This window comes from Balearica regulorum, chromosome 3 (genome assembly GCF_011004875.1).
Source record: "Balearica regulorum gibbericeps isolate bBalReg1 chromosome 3, bBalReg1.pri, whole genome shotgun sequence".
NCBI classification, from domain to species: Eukaryota; Metazoa; Chordata; class Aves; order Gruiformes; family Gruidae; genus Balearica; species Balearica regulorum.
In genome coordinates this window covers 109,447,857-109,468,914 of record NC_046186.1, presented here as the reverse complement: position 1 = coordinate 109,468,914, position 21,058 = coordinate 109,447,857, and the positions used below count along the sequence as shown (strand labels likewise).

The following is a 21,058-nucleotide window of genomic DNA, read 5'->3' as shown; positions in this document are numbered from 1 at the left end:
ATATTTTAAGCTTTAAGGCAATTCTGAAACAGTTCATGAACTAAAACGAAGTTTCCACCCAGTACCAACTATACACCTATTTTCAGCAGAGTAGCTAAGCGTCACTTAACTCACGTAACACATGTTTTCTCATTTAGATGTTTATTCCACATACGGTCTTAAGAATCTGAAGTCAAAATACTTTCTCATTTTCCCAGTGAACATCTTTATAAATAAGCTATCCAATCTAATCTACTGTTTTGCATACAACTAAGCTTCTAAACCCACTCATTTTCAGATGGCATTTTGTTTTCTCTGTCTTGTGTGACCAGTTTTCTGAACTAAAAAGAAAGGCTAAAAAAGTCTCACTCACAAGTATATGTAGTCGTTCATTCTCTTCTATCTTCTTCTGAAGATCTTCACTGAAGACACTTTTCTGCTCTTGAGTCAACTGAGATGAGGATTCTGCACTTTTCTAAAAAAGAAAGAAAATGCATTCATTATCTCCAGGTCTCTAAGGGTATCCCAAAGACCATCCCCAAGTATCTGAAAACACTTCCCATCGCCAATTCCCAATAGAGGCACACGAGTGTGTATCTTTCTTACATTGACTAAGATATCAAAAGGTACACATATCGCACACAACATCAGCCTAAGAGCAGCACTCTTTCCTTCACACAGTTGTTACTGTATAGTGGTAGAATGCTAACTCCATGACAACTCAGGAAGGGCTCTCCTCATCCATCATATTCACACACATGAAATTGCTTGTATGAGCAGTGTCCGTTTGACATCATTTGAATCTTGCATGATTCCCCACAGTCAGTAATACGAAAACCTATGCACACAGGCTTATTTGTTTTGGGAGCTGTGTGTAAGGCACATCTCCCCCCACCAGTGTAAGCTGGTCCCGGTCTCAGCAGGGACCGGGAATACTCACTGAAAGTGCACTATTCCGTGGCAGGCTGTAGCACAGGGTGGCACTGGAAAACACAGGGTCTTCACTGTCCACCATGACAGTGTGGTAGAGCAGAGAAACAAAGGTAGTGGGAGACTGTTTACATCTAAACTGCACACTGAACTTCAAGTGCTTTGGACAGCTAGGACAGCTAAGCCACCTCTGTATCTGAGGTCAGCCTATGATACAGCACTCAAGATATACGCATATGTTCTCCTCCTCCTAAAAGGACTGCAGCCTGACACAGATCATCTATCCACATCTTAATTTAAATAGTTTTAGATGTGATTTACATGATCTCCCAATGGCAAGTCTCTTAAGTAAGGGGAAATTTAGTAGGGGTATGTTCAATACAATGAGGCCATACAGGTAAAACTAAAGGGAACATATTTAAAAGGTTGTACAAACACTTCTTAGAAAAATACATACAAAACTGTGCATTCTGACAGTTGAACAGGAAAGGAAAGTTGGTGGCAGTGGTTTGCAAAGCTACTCAAGCCAGGCTGAATTCCTTCAAAATCTGGAAACATGTCTAGCAAAGTAGTAAGTAACATAAAATAAAAGAACAGAAGGCCCAAATTGCATTTTGGAGAACACTCTACTATGGTGCATGAATAATGTAAATCACAGGCAGTATGCTTGTCTAGGGACTGGATAATAAAAAAATGCACAAGAATTCAGGGAAAAAGGAATGATCACATTACTGATCAGTTGAATGATTTCTTTAGTGTCAGTCTTGATAGCTACAGCATTTTTGGAGCTAACCGAAAAGATGACAGTAATTAAGAGGGGTTTCCTCATAAGAGGAAGGTAGCAAACGATGCTTGAGAACTAGTCCAGACACACCACCCCTGGAATTCTGATGTTACCTACAGAAAACATGGCTGATCTTAGAGGATAATATAATCAGGTTTAATCAGCAAGTATTTTGGCAAATAAAGAATGCAGTACTGAAATTATTCTGTCACTTTGAAATAGCAAAATGAACACTAGCTAAAAATGTTGATTTCAAAGCATTGACAAGATTCACATAAGAGCCTACTAAAAAGCTACAGCCGAAGGCTGAAGAGTTAACCAATCGACGTCAAAACTACAAAGTAAGGAGGTGTGGATAGGAAATGAGAAATAATCAGTTTTCTTCATAGTAACAGGTTAATTAAAGAGCTCCAAGATCCTTCCCAGCTGTTTGAACACTTAATAAATATCTGGAAAGGGAGACAGCAACTCAGTATCAGTTAGTTGACATCAGAAATAAGAGTACAGAGCTACTTAGCATTTATTATATGTATCAATATCTGTTAGTGAAAATACCCACAAACCACTGTCAGTTAATAACGCAAGTTCTGACAAAAACATTCAGTTCAACCTTTGACACAAAGCAACTACTGCTAGAAATCAGGATAAGATAGACAGGTGAGGAGCAGACCTCTAAGCAAGTTGTTTGCCTTTAGCACACACCTTGTTCTTCTTGCCCCTAGCTTCACTTAATGCAAGTTCATCTTGAAGTAACTCCACTCGCTTGGCAAGCTGCTGATTTCGAAAGGTCAAGCTGTCCATTTCTTGTTGCAGCTTTCTCAGCGATTGATCCTTCATCTTCAGTTGCTCCTGAATGACCAAAAAGTTTAATTTTAAAGCGTTCACACAAAAAATACTGCTTTTAAAGTAAAAAAATTCATTTCACTTCCTTGAGCAGCCCACAGATCACACTCAAGTAGGTATTTTGTTCTAGAAATTAATCATTAAGAAGCAACCTTCCACTGTCTCCAAGTCAGCACTTATAGATAACAATGAAGACTAGTTGCAGAATGGAAATTCTTTTACTAAATCAAGGTCCTTCTTTATTCTTTTAATCACAATACTTTGAGTAAGAAGTATTCCCATTTACCCTTTCCATTTCCTTATTTTGCTACAGCTTAATACATATAGCACAAGCAGTTTTTGGAGATTACCTTCAGAGAAGCAGAGTTTGCTTGCTCATCTACAACCCCTTTTTTCAGTACTTGGTTCTGAGCTCGAAGCTGAAAAATAAGAGATGCCAATAACTATGCAAGACAAAGGAATAAAAAGTCATTTGTTAGCATGTGTATAAAACATCATATCCTCTCATGAGGGCACCAGATGTGTGTGCTTTTTAAAGTATTCTCTTCAGGTAGATAGCAGTGGTATCAGGTTGAAAAATGTATCCAATTCATATCCTGAATTGCCAGGAAACAAGAAATTATTTTACCATCTGAACATTTTGGTCAAATAGAACATAATTCCTATTCAATGAGTATCTTGGAAGATTAGTTACTTAAATATAGTTAAAGTTTGAAGAACAGTGAACAAATATGGAAAAGTTGCAAATTCTTCCTTGACTAATCAAGTTCTTGCTAGCATTCAGTGCTATTTCAGTCTCTCACTTCTCCCCAAAACTGTTCGTGACTGGTTCTAGAACATAAGCAGGGCTCACAATAACATCAAAATCCGTATCAATTCCAGAACTTAACTATACTCTAATGCAAATATACTTATTACTGGTAACAGCAGATGATCCAGAGAGAATAGCTTGACAAACACTTCAGAAAAATGCATAAAAGCCCTCTAAACCTTACGTATATAGTTCACAAATCTGACCTAAAATCACTACAGTGAAGAGTGATACTCAAGAAATCTATTTCCCAGTCGCTTCAGAGTACCTCTACCCTGCAGCAATGAGGATACCGACAGTTCCATCTTCCCATTCCTTGATAATTGCTTGATTCCTGGTTTCTTCAATGGCAGTTTGTATTCATTTGACATGTCTGAGTCCAGCTGTTGCAGATATAAATTAAAAGAGTTTGTACAGTGTTTGGGAATACCTCTGACAGATGCATAAAATGCAAGATTCAATGCAAAACAGCAATGGCTAATCTTTTGAGTCTGATGACCGAATATATTTGAAAGGTCAAAAGTCAGTTGACATTGCTGAGCACAGGCTTTTGCCCTGCAGTATTCCCACCGTGCTGCTCGGGCATCACAAAGGCAAGAGAAGAAACTTGCAAGAGCACCACAGGAAGACTTCCAAGCACAGGGTTTCCCTAGCAAGGAAAAGCAGTGGAGTAGTTTCCTATGCCTTTTTTTTCTGCCACAGCTATTAATGCAGGAACATGTCAGGTGCAGTGAATGAAGTAGCTCAATCATGCTGCACTGAGACACCCAAGCTGAACGAAGTGTGATCCACCAAAGGCTGTCACAAGTTCAAAGAGCCTTTTGACTACTACTCCATCAGAGTTGTGTGAGAGCACCAGAAGCTGCAACTCAAGGGGAAGAGACTCCGAAAACATACATCCTTCTTCTGGACTGCTTTGTGAACCGAGAGAGAAATCAATCTTTTTGCAGGCACTTCCCTCGGCACTCCTTGAGTCTATCAAGCTCTTGTCTACCTCTCTCCTTGGCTTCCACAACATGATCAAGTGAACAGGCAAAGAGCTTCCCAGGGCTACTCTTTGTTTCCACCTGCACACAATAAACAACCAATTGAATGACTGATCATTTGCACAGAAAAGAGGGTTACCTGCAAAGGGGATCCTGCAATGCCCTTGAGTTGTTGCACAAGAAGTGGGATGAGACCAAAAAATACTTCCCACAAAGAACCAATGAAACATCACAGGCTGAAAGTTGCAAGATGAAGTCCAAAGAAAGCTTCTGGACACCATGATACTAAAAGAAAGAGGATCCAGTAGCTGGAACTTTCAGAAGCTATAGGCAAAAGTCCACATTTCAAAGTTTCATTCGGGAATCAAGCAGCAAACTCCCTTAATGACCTTATCTTGCACCATTTTTAATCTCCAAGGTACAGCAGAGCCACTGTAGAAAGCAACAAGTAATATGAACTCTGTGACCTACAAAGCCCCAAAGTTAATTCAGTTTTATTAAAATGATTTTGTGGAAGAATTAAAGAAATAAATATCTGTGAACAATTTAGATTCTGTACAGGTTTTTTTATAGCAGTTCCAAGGAGAACAGTATTTAAAGATGGATTGTTCTGTAGCGTAGGGAAAGGTGTCAAATACAGCCAAGTGCTTTGTGCCAAACACTCTGATGCTGGGCTACGCAAAAATAAAGTGCTGGCTTTCTCTCCCAAGGCTGTTGAAGAACTACACCATTCAAGACCAACAGTCTCCTCTTCCTTTTAGTGAAGAAACAAGAATGAAGAGTTCTGTATTAAGCAAGGCTCCACCGCTTAAGAAATCATCTCGAGCACCTTGGAAAGGAAAGGCATTTTCCACTATGGGCCAGAAGTCTTTGCAAATACTCCGTTAAGCAGCAGCAAAAACGGGAAGCTAAGTCACCTAGGGCAGCTGCAGAACAATGGGAACAGACACGAGGCAAGTGTGGAATCAAGCATCCTCACTTCCAAGATGCTGCAACACCACTGCAAGCACTACTAAACACCACTGAACTCCCACATCCACCAGCCAAAGCAAACTCAGACTTTGGGAGCAAGATACAAGACCAAGACCTCAACAAACGTTCACACCCAAAAAGATAACTAAGCCTCACGCCTGACTGAGGAGTGGTGAAGCAAAGCAAAGCACAGCTGGTTTCACTTCCCTGACACAGCAGAACCCATTATTTGTCCTACTGGATGCTTTGCAGACCAGGCCACTTTCCTCCTCAGGCCAGCTTGCCCAGCCAGCACTCGGCACCAGGGCATTCCCTCGGCACCTGCAAACTCGCACCTCCCCCGTCTGCCCAAGTTTGCCTTCTCCTCAAAGAGGCAACCTCTGGGCCCCAAACGCCTCAAGGCGCCACAAAACCCAGCGTTTCAGTCCTGACCAGCCTCCCGCTCCGGCTGGAGCGTAGCGCCGAAGGCAGTCAAGCCGGGCGGGAAGGCTCAGGGCCCCGCCGCCCCACGGCGGCACCGGGACAGAGCAGCCGGCTCCCCCGGGCGGGGCACGGCAGGGCAGGCTCAGCGAGGGAACGGGCAGCCCCGCGGGCCGAACGGGGAAAGCCCCCTTCCCTCAGGGAGGCGGCCGTTAGGCGCCTAACGGCCGGCAGCCCGCGCGCAGGGAGCGGCTGGAGGGGGGCGGCACCGGCAGGGGGGCGGCGGCGGCCGCCACTCGCGGAGCATCGGGGACGGGCTCTGGCGCCTGATACCTTGGAGTACTCCTGAGCCAGCTTCTGGTACTTCCCCTGCAGCTCCGCGGCGGCCGCCATCCCCTCGACACCGGCTCGGCTCGGCTCAGCGCTAATGCAACCGCCGCTCCCGCACGCCCGCGAACAGAAGACGCACTTCCGGGTTCAGGCGACGGGAGTGCGATGACGTCACCACACCGCCCCACACACCGAGGGGAGGGAGGGCGGAGCTTAAGTCGCCGGCGCCACCATCTTGACGCAACTTCCAAGATGGCGGCACGGAGGAAGGTGGGGCCGCAAAGGGGGCGTGGCGGGACACGTGACACCAGCGAGGCGCCCACAGCCGCCTTTGTTGCCATAGTAACAACCGCTGGGCCCTGCGCGGCCTCGAGGCTACGGGGCGCCACCCCGCCCAAAAAGGATCGGCCGCGCGCGGGAGCACCGTCCGCCCGGGGGGGGGGGGGGGCTGCGGGGGGCGCTGGCGGGGGCGGGGAGCGACATGTCGGCGGATCGCGACGCGGGCAGCGGCGGGCGGTGCTCCGGGGCTGTCCCGATTCCTGGGCAGAGTGCCGAGACTGGTCCCGCGGCTCCCCGCCCGAGGCAGGCCTGTCGCTAGGGGGAGCCCCGGGCCCGGGCCTGGGCGCGCAGCGGCGGCGGGGCCGGTCACCCTGTGGCGGGGAGACCCAGCCGGTCCCGCCGCCGGTGTTTGAGGGCGGTTTGTTGAGGGCCTGCTCCTCAGGCGGAGCCCGAGCTTGAGGTGTGTTGCCGGGGCAGAGGGCCCGGCCTGGGGCCTGTTACCTGCGTGCGAGGGAGGGAGCCTGCGGCACAGAGCTGTCCAACGCGTGTGACACCCTCAGGAACCGAGGCAAACGCATTGTTTGCAGATCCTTAGGTGCAAAAAATGAAACGAGAGGCAGTTAAGTAATTTCTCGTGGTTCGCCACAAGTCAGTGGCGGGGATGGGGTTACTCGGTGCCAGCACTTGACCCTTCCTCCTGCATTCAACCTTCAGTGCCGTTAATACCCTAATGAAGGGGAACACGGGTGAATCGGGCGTTACTGCCATGACGTCGGTTCGCTCTCAAGCTGCAGAAACTCGAATTCCACAGTCTCGGGGTCATTTTGAGTATCTGCACCCCGTGGTTCCCGGGCAGGGCCCTCCTCTGCTGCCTCCAGCCTGTAGGGGCCTTTGTTTCAGAGCCTTGTTTCAGCTTCACCATTCAGCCATCCTCCTTTAGAGATCGCTTAGACCGTGCTATTTATCTCCTGTTTTCTTCTTTGTCCTCAGATTTGCCAAACATTTGAATGTGTATACACCATCAGCACTCTTTAAGCAGAATCTGAAGACATCATAATAGGTATATTTGGTCCTGCTAGATATCCAGCCCATGCGGGATTTTGTTTCTGAAAATGACTGGAAATAGATCTGTAAGGAAAAGAGTAATAAGGCAAAAATGTGATGATAATTCACCAGTATATGCTGAGCATCTGGTGATTTGCAGGTTAAGAGCTTCCTGGTCTAGGATAGAGATGTAACAGCAAATTATTATTTTTGTTCGGTTTCCATGGTATCATTTTTTTCCCCCACTTGATTTCAGTATGGTGTCTTCATAGCCCTTCCTCACAAGTGAGTAGTGCTAGAGATGCTAAATCATCATTTTCTTACCTCCTTTTCTCTTTGTTTCCCTGAAGTAGGAGTAGATAGTAGGTGCCTGTAATGGAAGCTAATCCTTTTCCTTAGTCTTGAGGCTTTGCTGGTATGTGCTATTCTTTTGCTTATCATAGTAGTGGAGTTGGCAAGCACCAAATATGATATGGTGGCCAGATTAGTAAATATGTTTGTATCTCCACAGGAAGTCTTAATGTTGGAGGACATGTCGCTGTTCCATATTGCCATGAACAGAGACTGCACATTTTTAGGAAGTCTAAAAAGGGAAAAAAGCAAAACACATATTGTCACTATTCATCCAAATGATCTTGCTGCTGTTCTGCATGACCAGAAGAGCTGAAATAGCAATACTGGAATAAGAAATAACGACGCTTTAGTTTTTAACATTAGAGCCATGATAGACTACTCCTTCCACTCCATTTTGTATTCCCTACAGAATTTTCTAATGAGGTAAATGGAGTTTGCAATTGCTATTCAGCACACCAGGGTTAACAGCAGCGCACCTTGCATGGTATGTCCTCACATAAATTGTGAGGTAAATTTTATACTGGAAAATTGTTAAAAACCTTTACAATTGATTCTAAGCCTGAATTTTTAGGTTTACATTTTCTAGGATATATCTTTCATGAAATGTTAGACTGCAATGCTTTGAACATACTTTGCAAAATACAGTACTCCCGGTTTGTGCTGCATTCAGTGATGCTGTTGTGATGAAATTTTCTCCTTGTATCTGGTGCAGTGAAAGCTGGCAGAGAGGTTTCCCAGCTGAAAGCTGGGAAAGTGAGCTGAGGGAATTACGGTGCCTAGTTGTAGCAGAATGAATTGCTTTCCCCCTGACAACAACAGCATTTCTGACTGGGCAGCTAGCATTCAGGGTGGAGGAACACAGAATTTATTTGCCTGCATCCATCCAGAATGGCAAGGTCCAAAGGTACATCAGAGAGGGCATTTATCATAGGAGGTAATGCCAGTTTCTTAAAACGCAAGCGGATGGAGTGAATCAAAAGATGGGTGCTTTTTACTGCATAAAGGCTGTAAGGCTGAGAGCTGACTGCAGGATTTTTAGGCTCATCAGAACAGCTTTGCTTCAGTGTAGTTTAAGCATCAGGCTGGCCTCTTGTATTTTAAAGTGGTCCTGTCTTTTACCTAGTTTCTCATGGATCCCGGAGTCCCTATAATATTAGGAACATATAATGTTGTAATTTATCACCATTCCATGGTTGTGCTTGGTGAACAGCTTGAGGCAAAGTTCCCCAAATATACGGGTAACAAAAGTTAGGTGACCGGTTTTGTTGTTTTGGTTGGGTTTTTTTTTTAAATTTTCTTATAGGAAATTCTCAGATTCACCCTTTTGATTTGTCATTGCAGCTGCAGTGCTACTTCCCCTACTTTCAGCTGTGAAAAAATGTCTTTATTACGCTGTTTCCTCGCAAGCGCTTTCTTAACACTCATCTCTCCCTAGAGAGCAAGGTTGTCCAGCCACTGCACCAGAGAGGTGCACCATGCACGTTGCTGCGGCATGCTGTCGTAACGCTTCCCTGTCAGTGACTCAGTATGTAGTTGCAAAGGACTGATCCTGTCATCAGCAGTTCAGAGTGAGAGAGGTCAAGCGAGTGGAATGCCAAGCAGTGTGGGGTGATTGCCACAGGACCCCCAAAATACTACCTTTGGCAAATCCACCCACGTGAATCTAAGTACACATCACGGCAGCAGAACTTAATGCAAGCTGAAACATGACGTGTTGAACAAAGAAATCCTTCACAAGGGTCATAGTGGTTTTGCTTGTCTTGTTGCCTTGCATGGGGGAGAACGGAGAGCAAAGGATGTACAGTGGAACAGAGGCTGTCCTTTTCCTATGTCTGCGCTCAGCAACTCGTATAATGGGTGTTAAATTTTAGATGCTGTCTCAAACAAATACTTTAAGATTTGCAAACATTGTTTTGATATGTCCCATTTTCGAGCCCATTTATCCTCCCTTCCCTGCTCAAGCAGTGCCTTCTCCTCTGTCCGATTAGTCAGAACTTGTACTCACATACCCTGTGAATAGGTGCAGGTAGAGAAATAAACAAAGAATATGTTTTGAATCATCCAGGATGCTTTCTGTGCTTTGGGAAAACAAACTTCATTGTCATCACTTATATGCTTACAAATATTCCCAACAAAAGTGTTTCTAAGATCCAGAAAAAACTGAAAAATGATTGGAAGGGAGCCATCTTCAGTCACCAGACTATCACAAGCAAAGCATAAACCACATCCTCGGAAGCTGCAAACACCCTAAACTGGTGTTTTGTTTCTGTTATCTTAGCAACGGCAAGTATGAACAGCAGGATATGTGCTCACAATATGCGCTTGTTATTTCTCATGGTGACTCTCTAACAAACCATTTGTTATATATGACCTTTCACCTCTTTCAAAATCTGATTGTTCTGATAAAATTTAAAAAGCCAAGTAGTCAAAAGAACGTATGATGTGTGTACAGATACAGACTTCACAGAACAACTTCTTTTCAGTATTTGTAGTCTCCATTACCATAATTTCAGTGTTCCCGTAGCATTTAAAAATAGAAATGAAAACAAGGCGCTCTGTCTCTCGCGTCCCTTCCCAGCCCATAGGATAAATAGCTTGAGTCATCTATAGGGTGTGTGCCTGGCCGGGGGAGTGGTGCCTTTGTGTAAAAAGAAATTGCTGAGAATGAGAAGATTAAAGAACTGAGCGGGCAGCTGCCTGTGATAATTTGGAGGTGACTTTGCGGCTCACGTTCCACTGGGGTACAACACGTACCAGCCCTTGGTGCAACAGCGGCAACTTCTGCATCTTCACAGCAAATCTTTACCCATACTTGCTCCATAAACCAGCAGAACTTAGTAACAGCTGAAAAAGTTTTTGTCTCTTTCTTTTTTTTTTTTTTTTTAAATGCAGAATTCCCCTCCTGCCAGGAAAATGAAACCTCCTCCCCAGCTCTGCCATCTTTTGTTGAAAGGCTGCACATCTTCTGCAACCTTGTTTCCTGCTTTTCTTCCTTCACGCTTGCAGGGGCCATAGCTGAGAAATGTTGGCCCAGCTAAGACTGCCTGCACCCAGGTTCTACAGTCTTGCATGTTTGCTGGAGAAAGCAAAATAAAACAAATGTACATGAAATCCCAAGAGACAAATTGTCTGATTTCATAGAGAAAGAGAAGAGACTGACTTGAGAAGGAGCGTTATGAAGATTGTATGGTGAGAAGTGGATGCTCTTTCATGTAGACCAGTTGTGGACGCAGACCTGCAAGCCTTTGAAAGAACTCCCAGCTCCCCCATGTGAGTAATGTCAACAAACCAGGAGCTGTTACCTGCAGCAAAGATGGCATGTGTTTGTCTTAATTTTCTCAAATCTCCAGAGACAAACACATGAGCAGAGAAAGGAGACCGGTCTGGCAGATTTACCAGTAGTTAAGGAAACATTTTAATCAGAACTATTCCTGTTGATGAGCATTTTTATTTTTAAAAAGATTGTGGCACCTCCAAAAATAATTCGGACTTTGGGAATGAGCTAAAGCCATTAATCTTTGGTGCATAAAGACTGTCGTGGAAAAAGAAGAGGGATGGAGGAGACGTGGGGCAGGGTACATCACCGACAGAACCTGGGGAGAAGGCACAACACGCCATGTGGAAGGAGAAAGCGATAAACAGTTATTTGTACATCACAAGCCCGGCAATGGGAAACGTGAACTTGAAGCAGCGGAAGCAGGGACGCCCCAGGAGAATGGAAAGGCAGCAGGGGAGTATTAGGGTCAAATGGACTGCTGGAAAAAGTGCTTTGGCGGAGGCAGGTTTGTCTTTGCGGATTAGTACGAACTGCAAAGGAGAAACAGCATGAGGAGCAATGCCATGTTGGGTTTGAAACCTAACACTGGGAGGAGGAAGAATCTTAGGGGGGATTACAAGGCTGAGATGGATTGTATTAGCATTTTTGAAAATATGGATCTTTTTTTTTCTTTGTATTTTACTACATTGTATTGGGGGGGGGGGGAGGGCAGGGGGGAAGTCCAGCCAGTTCTCAGTGGTTTGGGTTGGTTTGTTGTTGGGTTTTTTGTGTGTGATTATGCTACTGACCAGTAAAAGCAGCGTTGTTGCAGCTGAGTGAAATATCACATACCATTAAGAAGCTGATAGTGAACTTGAGTGCACTTAGAGAGATGTGTAGTGATTAATCAAGGAATGACACAGTTGGTCAGAAAAGGTTTGGCTGGGTGTTGGTTTTTTTTTTTAAATATGGGAGTAGACTTCCAGGCCTCTACCCTTTAGAAAGAAATAAAGTGTAGCAAACTATTTAAAAATAAAAGTACTCATTGGAATTTCACAGTATATATTCTAGGTGATGTTTTAAGAGTTAAAGTTTTCCAGCGTAAAAAACAAAGCCTAAATTTCAAAAGGACAGCAGTTTATCAGAATGGTTTTAGATAAGATGACAAGCTGCTTAACCTAGATGAAATTCAGCTAGAAGAGGACACATAATATTACTAAAAATTGAAGCTTAATTGTTATTGCCAGCTACCCATCCATAAGCATTCATTCATTTGAAAAACAGCAGTCCTTAGAAAGAAAGTAGGTGCAAAGCGGCAAAGAAAGGAAGGTTCACAGAATGACAATGCACTGTTTTGCACCTCTAATTGCATCTCATATTTCTGTGTATAGATCAGCATTAAAATGAAATTTGGCATCAAGATCTACCAGGGGTGCTTACGCTTCTCCTCATTATGAGCCACTATATATGATAAATAAAGCAGCGACGCTATCGGCACCAGGGTATTTGTGAAGTTGGACACCAACAAGTAGGGATTAACAACCACCTTGGAAATAATGAGCCTTGACAGATCTAGGGTTAAATACTTTAAAATTAGATCTTGCTGAAAGCCGAATCTTGTTGCTTAGCAACGGCTGGATGGGATGCTGCTGTCACTCAGCGGATGCTTCTCAGGGGAGTTAGCATGATGCTCACAAAAAATGGGTTATGATTGGGTCAAGGTGACATCATGCAGCACGGCGGCATAATTTTTTTAAGGTAGCATACAACACGATTGCACTCGAGTTAATACCCAGATTTGTGTAGCGACTCAGAGATTTAAGGGAACGTCTTTTCTTTTGACATGTCTCGGCTCTGCCTACACCTTACCTGCTCCATGGAAGGGCTCGCAGAGTCTGTGTGAAGCAGCAGGTCATTTCAGCCAGCACGCCATAGTCAAACTCAACAGGTGGAATTCTAATCTTTTCAAATTACTCAGAGCCAAAAGAAAAGCAAAATGCCTGTAATTTGTGGAGGTCCGACTGCGTATTCAGAGCATGGAAGCCTCCAGCAGCAGTTCAGAAAACACACACAAAGCTTATGAGAGAGAATAAAATGTACCTTTACTGAAAATAACTGAAAATTTAGTTTCCTGAGCTAATTTTAACATTTAAAACAACTGGGAACCTACTGGGTCTTAGTAAGAAACCAAGATACCAAGTTAATTAAATCCAAAAAAAGCCTTTGAGGCACAAAATCTATTTTTAAAAACGATGCTGTGTAAAGGTTGATACAGGCACCTACAGAGATTTTTTCTGAACGCCTGCCTGCCATCTGCAAAGCACAGAAGCGCATCAGTGCTTCCAAGGATGGTCTGATAGGGACCAACCTGCATCTCCAAGGCATGAAAACACCCAAGTGCTTAACTGCTACCAGCAGCTTTGGAATGGGTACAGAAATCTGGTTTTCAGTCCAGTCTAGTATGCTGCCCATTAGGGCTTGGAAAGTCAAGATATTATGGAAATGGAGATTACAGCAACCAGCATAAAAGCAGCACTCAGCTAGACATACCTAGTTGTAAGAAACTAGACGTCCTTCTCTGAATGTTGAACGAGCACAGACAAGTACTTGGTTGAGGGTAGGCATTCCCATGACTCAAATCAAGCGTGATGATGGCAGATGTAGCATCTCCTGTTAAGATATGAGGCATAGACACCTTTGATCTGTCCCCACTGTTTTAAACAAACAAAAACCCCAACGCTGTAGATAAATGAGCTGGACTGCAACGTGCATTGATGAAATACGTATGATGGCTGGCAAACCTTGTCTTTCTTCCTTTATTTGGACAGGCTGTGCCAAAAGGGAGTTCCTGGTGAGCGGGAGGGTTACCAGGAGAGATCAGGAAGAGTCAGGATCAGGCCAGATCTCATTAAATCAAGTTCCACATCACGAACTACCACTTTTTTTCTGCCAACTGGGGCCCCGCCGTTTGGCAGCGATGGGAAGATAACGAAGACGTGGACGTATTAGCTGATAACAGGATTAGTTGACAGTATGTGACCGTGGTAAAGGCCATCACAAGCCCAGGACATACCAGGCACGAGTGGTGCTGCAAAGTCAGGGAAGATATTCAGGCCAGGTTACAAAAAGCACCAGCGCTCTACAAGAGTGGCTGTAGCTCTTCTCACGCACGTGCCAGCAGGCTGAATTCAGTCTGGAACTGATGTACAGAAAAGTGGTTAAGAGGAGTGAAGATCATGTCTTTCAAACAGAAACCAAATAATCTTTGTTTGTTTAATAAGTCAAGAGCCTAAGGAGGGAAATGATTGCTTTTGTACTGATGCAATAGGAAAATAAACACTCTGATGTTTAATGAAGAGCTGTTTAAACTAACACTGGCAGAAGGTAGTTAATGATCTTGTGTTAGCTGTAAGTAGTTTCTAACTGTAAGAGCAGGTAGCTTTCAGGAGAGCCTTCTGGAAGAAAAGGGAGAACAAGAAACCAAACTGACACAAAGACTGAAGATTCACAATACTGCTTTGCTGTCTCAGGTGCAAGAACTAATCTTCCAGGTACAAACAGGGTAAAAACAGGGTTTCTATGTCCAAACATGCTGGGAAAGCTCACAGCAACACTGCTGGACTCATACATGATTACCTCGAAGCACGCCACATCATATAATTACTCTGACTACTCAAACTAAGAACACTTACAGGTACCTGGAAGCTCAAGATCTGTGAAAGTATAACCATATTTTGTATCAAATTTAGACAGCCTTTTTTTTTTTTTCTTCAAAATAAATCTAATCTATTAAGGATTTCCTCAACAAATGTCCTTAAAATACAGCTGGGGTAAGTGGGTAATTGCTTTAGTTAATGCTTTATTTTCAGAGCTGTGGCTCCATACAGAGAGTAATTTCCAGCAAAGCCGTAACAGAGGAAAACACTCTTGGGAAATTTAACAACGAACTTAAGGCTCTCTTAGCACAATATAGTGAATAACAATTATAAAGATATCATTAACATATGATACATAACTGATTTCGTCCAAACTAATTAGGGCAGTCCTTTTATCAGCGTATTAAGATGAACAGCAAATCAAAGATATTAATAGCACATATATATTCTGTAATTTGCGATTTAAATATTATTTGCTATGGTGATGAAGGCAAGTCTGTTAAAATCCACTGTTATCACTTCAAGTATCACAAAAGAAACTGCTGTATTTCCATCAGATCCTACAGAGGAAACTCAATTCAGTGATACTGGTAGGTTAAAAAAATAAAAATAGAAGAGATGGACCAACGTCTACTTCTAAGAGAGCTAAGCGTCACATCACATCTTTTTTCCCTCCTCTGGTCCTTCTGCCTCTCGGGCACTGGAAGGGCACACGTGCGCGCCTGCACTCCCGGGAAAGCCAGCCCGGGCGCAGCAAGCCAAGGCAAGCGGCAAGTATTTCATTCGAGGAGTTTTTCATTCCTGCTAGTGAAGGGGGGGACATTCCCACCTGTGTGCTCTCCACACCATACCTCCTAGCTAAAAAAAGTAAAACACTGAAAAACCCCCGCCAAATAAGATCTATGCAGCTTTGTCCAGGGACATACCTTTTAAATTACCTGTCCTGTGTGACGCTGTCGATCTTTTGAGTATCGCACAAGCAACTTGGCCGCAGCAATACAGATACAGAACTGTAAATACAGATGTTTTACCAGAAAAAGATTCAAGTTATTTCTGTTCAAACAAATGCTTTGCACAGGAGGGCAAAAGGTACGCAGTAGTATTTCAGCAGTTTCCCAGATGTCAAAACATTCCTTGAGTTCCTGGTTAAAGGGTGAAATCTTGGCTTTAATAAGATGCTCTTCAAACATTACAGGCCAGCTATGGATGAACCTGACCACGCAAATCCCGCGATGGATTGGTGGGCTGCTGTTATTGTACAGATGCCTCGCACATGCACCCAACACTCTTAACCAAGCCGAGACCTACAGTGAATCACACATTGGGCTTTTGGCAGCAGCCCGGTCCGGCAGAAGAGATTTACATGGCAAGGTAGGGCACCGGGAGCACTGTCTGAGACCAGGGTCTGTAGATAAAGAGAGAACACAGCGCTTTCTGTTTGCAATGCTGTTTATTTTAGAAAAGCCCCTTTGATAATCTGAATGAAAAATGTGGGCAGAAAAAGTCACAAATGTTATAAAACAAAGTTTATTCTGCAATATTTTGTCATAATGAATTGCATCTCTTTGGTAAAAATAAACTTTATAAACATTTTAATTAACAGAGATTAGCATACAAAAAACTAAACTTCTGTAAATTGTCTTTAAAACAGGTAAAGGACTAAACTGGAGGAAAAAGGGTTAGAACTGGTCACCTACTGGCAAAATTATTCTAAACAAACCCAAGGACATTGCTTATGCTACATTAGAAACAAGCTAACGGGAACAGTTTAAAAAACAACTCTGGTTCATTTGATCAGAAAGCAATCTTACAATTCACTTTTAAATAAATAATAGTTACAATGAATTGGCAATTATAAAATGTTTTATATCACTATATGGCAGTAACATAATACTTTTAATTATGCACTTTTTAGTTTGAAGAAATGTACATTTATAAAAGACTTGATAATGGCACTGGCAGTTAGGTGTGAAGAATGTGCTTTAAGATATAATGGCAGGTGCAACATTTAAAATATTCTACCTTTTCTTTTCAATAAATATTTTGGCTACACCATTATTAACGTGTATGAGCATACGCTGCTTTAACCAAAGCTTGTACTTCTCAGGCTGAAGAAAATTTGTGAAGGATACAACTTCCATTTTACAGTCAGATTTTAAAATGTTTGATGTGACTTTTGCAAAAGCAGTTTCAGTACTGGCATCTGAAAGGCCAGTACAGGTTCGTACAGTATTCTCATCAGATTGATCCTGAACAGAGCACCCTCCTTTGTACGTGAGTCTCATACACTTCTTCACTGTATTTAAAGAACTGAATGTGGTTCGTTAATACTTTTCTTGCCAAAATATATCCGAGTCAACCATTGGCATGAACATTTTACATATGTCACTAAAAAAAAAACCAACCCCCAAACCCAACAATCAAAATAACTTTTAATTATACTCCATTTATACTATATACACCAGGATCTCTAACTGAGGTGGCAAACAAACCCAAACCCAATGCTAGGTACATAAGCGAAAGGAAGGGCAGCTGTTCTCCCTCTACCAAGAGCGATGCTCTGCAACCGAGCTGGCAGCCTTCGCCTGCCAAAACGCGAGGCAGAGGCGTGGGACAGCGTGGTGGAATAGGTCCACCTGTGTCCTGAGGAAAGGCTGCAATTGCCTCCGCCCTTGCACAATTCCAGTTCTCCCAGGCTGAAAGCTGTATGCGTGGATGCAGCTTTCACCGTTAACTTCCAATCAGTCCGGTTTTATTGTTCGTTGCATGTGGTAATTCAACGTGCTGTTAGCATCCCAACCTCATCCCTTCAGAAATGCTGACGTCATTATCGCCAACTTCAGGGTAAACAGCGGCACAGCCACACTCCTAGTAAGTATTAACCTTCTCAAATTTTATCCGAGGCAACAAAAAATAATTCAGAACCAAACAACCACAGAGCCAACAATGACGGCAGTTTCGAGAATACTTGGACCTTGATCCAGCTTACACTGGAAGCTACAGAAAAGCTGCAACCACCTTCAGCAGGAGCCAGGCCCTCTTCAACAGCATGCAGCTGAAGTCACGGCACCGAGCAAAATCCCAGACTGCTAACAATATTTCTCTCTAGCTGAATCCTCAATTTTCACATTGACACAAACTCTGCCCTTTGCAGTTTTCCATCAAGGTACAAAAGCAACCCATGAGCAAAAAGCAGTTCCACCAAGCATTCACATCTCCAAATCCCAAAATCCTAAGAACCACTGCGTTGGTACTTAATTTTCCTTTAAATAGCGAGTTTTACCCCTACTATCCATCAGTAACACATCCGATATCAGATCTAATCGGCTAATGCACCACTTGTGATACCCAGAAGACATACACATCTGCATGCATGTTGCTCTGTTACGGGTGTAGACTAACAGGTGTTCACACAAAGTAGGAATGCAGCAGAGTATTTTTCTTCCCTTTCAATAAATAAACCAAATCATTCTTAAAACTGAAGTAACTGGAGGGGAAAAAAAACCCAACAAACCCCACAACTTTTTTTTTTTCCTCCTAGTGTTTGTGCTTTAAAAACAAAATTAATATTGGCTTTAAATTCCAAAACACAAAGAACCTCAAATATTTCAGGCTTGATCCAACAGCCATTGAGTCAGCGGGAGCACCACCGTTGTCTTCAAGAGGCACTGGAACAGGCCCTCAGAGCAACAGACCTTCAGCAGCATGGCTGTGTTCATAGTTAAAGTAGACAGTTTATGGCAGTATTCATGAAGAGACTGACAAATAAGGAAAAAAAAAAATCCACCAAAACAAAACACACTGATCTAAGAAAGGCCTCCAAACAGCCAGAAAAAATACCCCGTTAGGGAAAGGTTAACTTTTGGCTGAATCCAACACTGTTTTCAGCTACCAAAACAGTGGACATTGGTTTCCTAGGTGGCTCTGCTCCTAATTTTCAACCAGCTTGCCCAACACCTGCTGGAAGCAATAGCTTCACATGTTAGGGAGAACGTTTATGGCACATCACGCTACCTTTTGCTAACAGGAAAGATGACCTTTGATAGTTGTATATGATTCTGCAACATACTTAAGGCATCCTAATGCTTGCAGTACTGTTAAAACCCACTCCAACAGAACTGCTTACCCATTTTTGAACAGAAAACTTAAAGAAAAAAAAGCCTACATCTACAAGAAGATGTAAGCAATAACCACTGATTTTAAGAAGGGAAAAAAAAAAAAAAGAAAAAAGTTCACCATACCACTAAAGCATTTTTGGCAGAAGGATGTCTGGGAACTATAAAGAGATTCTTTTATTGCAAAAATGAATTATGAAGGAATTTCTTCCCATAACAGAGGGGTCCTCCTGAGCTATGACGTACATCCAAAGGCTAAAGCCTTGCCTTGCCCGTTAGATGCCCCGTTTGCGGCAGGAGGCCGACAGGACTCGCACAGCACAAGGCACAGTGATCTGGGAAACAAAAGGTACGGACACCCATCTGACACGAACAACGAGCGCTGGGGGAAAGGGGCAAAAACCCCAAAAGCAATTCAGGGTTCACTGATCCAAAAGGAAGCTATTCTAGTTTGTCTCAGATTAGGGGGTAAACTGTTCCCTTCTCAGAAGCTGTTCACCACCTAGGCCACCTAAAGCCTCCACCTCGTCCATGTTGTCACCACCATCAACTGTGGGGTTCTTTTTTTCCCCCCCAAATCGGTATAGGGGAACAGAAGGGTAGACATCGCAGGACTGCACAGCTACTACGTATTCAATAGTGGTGGTAACACAAGGACAACATTGAACTTGGCAAGTGGCGGCTTTCACTGTTGGCTACATGCAAGGTGCATGTATGCACACACACCCCCCCAAGAAAAGACAATTTGTCTTAAAATTAAAAAAAAACCCTAACTGTTTTCCTTCAGGAATCTGACCTGCACAGAGCAGATTTGGGGAAGGAGTTAAAGAAAACTGGGGGTGGTACCCACCTCAGCTACCCCTCATCCCTACTCTCCCAGGGGGTACTTAGCATCTCACTGAAAGCAGCTCCTGACGTGCTACAGGTTTTCAGCTGCTGTGTCAGATGGGCTGAGGAACTGCAGCCACTCGGAGCTGCTTCTCCAGAGTTTCCACGGGACCTGTCTCAGAAGAGTGAAGAGAGGACAAGTGGGAGGAGGCAACCAAGGCCAGAACCCTTTTTTTTCCCCCCCTTTCTTTCTTTTTTTCTCCTTTTTAATCCTTTACATGGAAGTCAGAGCCCTTAGGGCAAAATTCACCTCTCCAGATGGGGCCAGCAGAGGTGTAAATATGATCCACAATGTGCATCTGAACAAACATATCTCTGGGGGTGTGTGGGGGGGGGAATTAATCAACTATTAAAAAGAAAAAAAAAGCAATCATTAAGAAGTATGCTTTCAGGTTTTCACAAGTCATGCATCTCTTCTAATTTGAGAAGATTAAATATTTTTTTTTCTTTTTAGGCAGTGATTTAAAAATAAATGGCTAAATTATAGTTAGCGCCAAAAATAAAAAAGCAATGAGTCCTCTTATGGCTTAGATCTCCCTTGTGAAGGGTAAAAGTAGAAGAGTATTGCCACAATTAAAAAAAATATATGTATATATTCAACACTGACAAACATACTATTTTTTCCTTTGCTTATGACAGTGGGTCTTTGCAGTACTTATTAAGGAACTCAAGCATGTTTGGATGCCAGCAAGGTGGAGCAGAGACCCCGCTGCTTCTTTCAACTCCTCATCGATTTCTTGACATAACTCCTTGAGTGCTTTGTTGCTAGGCTGACTTTCCTCAGAGGTATCTACACAAGGTTGTGATGCATAGCCACTGTCTCCAAGAGGATCATCTTCATAGTCAACGTCTGTATCCACTTCGCTGTGAAATCCTTCACTGCCATCGCTTCCATCATGGCTGGTCTTGGAGATAAATTCATACACCTCGTCAAGAGAGGACAAGGAAGACACGCTGGACCTAGATGCACAGCGCTGGGAACCCATGCTGCTGGCACTGTAGTTGTGATCCTCCTTCGGATCAATATTGGTGGCTGCAGAATCGTTTTCTTGCAAATTTATGGAACTGGGAGGATTGAATGCACTGCCATAACTCCTCTTCTTAGGTGCCTTCAGAGGCTGAGGTTTCTCACCTATTAAAAACAAGATGCATCAGTAAGCAAATACTCCAATGACATCACCTGCAAAACGAGCACACTACGGCTGGCTGACTGCAAAGTACAACTCTTCAATGCTCACATTCAGCTATCCTGTGCACATTTACTGTCATCCACAGAGGACAATGGTCTTCAGCTAATCACAACTAAGAGCTGGAGAAACGGAGAAGTAACTAAGAAACTCTTCTTACCATCTAGCATAAGAGGGTAGGGGAAGAACTTTGCAGAAAAAACAAAATTAACTGGGGGGAAAAA

The 21,058-nt window shown here is 43.4% G+C and overlaps 2 protein-coding genes and 1 long non-coding RNA gene across 8 annotated transcripts in view; 1 reads left to right on the top strand and 2 right to left on the bottom strand.

The window, feature by feature from the left end:
• The window catches only part of PPP1R21 (protein phosphatase 1 regulatory subunit 21), a 31,181-nt gene extending 24,962 nt beyond the window's left edge, over positions 1-6,219 (bottom strand). The window contains exons 1-5 of one of the 2 annotated variants that reach the window (XM_075749465.1): positions 6,059-6,199; positions 3,616-3,730; positions 2,887-2,955; positions 2,396-2,542; positions 353-454 (exon numbers count right to left, since the gene is read on the bottom strand). In XM_075749465.1, coding sequence (XP_075605580.1) covers positions 353-454; positions 2,396-2,542; positions 2,887-2,955; positions 3,616-3,660 — 363 coding nt within the window. In that variant the 5' untranslated portion in view covers positions 3,661-3,730; positions 6,059-6,199. Of the gene's footprint in view, positions 1-352; positions 455-2,395; positions 2,543-2,886; positions 2,956-3,615; positions 3,731-6,058 lie in introns of both variants that reach the window. The other variant, XM_075749464.1, reaches the window with a different exon arrangement.
• A 4,336-nt stretch (positions 6,220-10,555) lies between these two features.
• LOC142601133 (uncharacterized) lies at positions 10,556-14,344 on the top strand. The gene is made up of 2 exons (XR_012834748.1): positions 10,556-11,514; positions 13,817-14,344. It is a non-coding gene; the product is annotated as an uncharacterized LOC142601133 (long non-coding RNA).
• A 1,731-nt stretch (positions 14,345-16,075) lies between these two features.
• The window catches only part of FOXN2 (forkhead box N2), a 38,368-nt gene continuing 33,385 nt past the window's right edge, over positions 16,076-21,058 (bottom strand). For all 5 annotated transcript variants that reach the window (XM_075749459.1, XM_075749463.1, XM_075749460.1 and 2 more), the window contains one exon: positions 16,076-20,779. In XM_075749459.1, the coding sequence (XP_075605574.1) occupies positions 20,262-20,779 (518 nt within the window). In that variant the 3' untranslated portion in view covers positions 16,076-20,261. The remainder of the gene's footprint in view (positions 20,780-21,058) is intronic.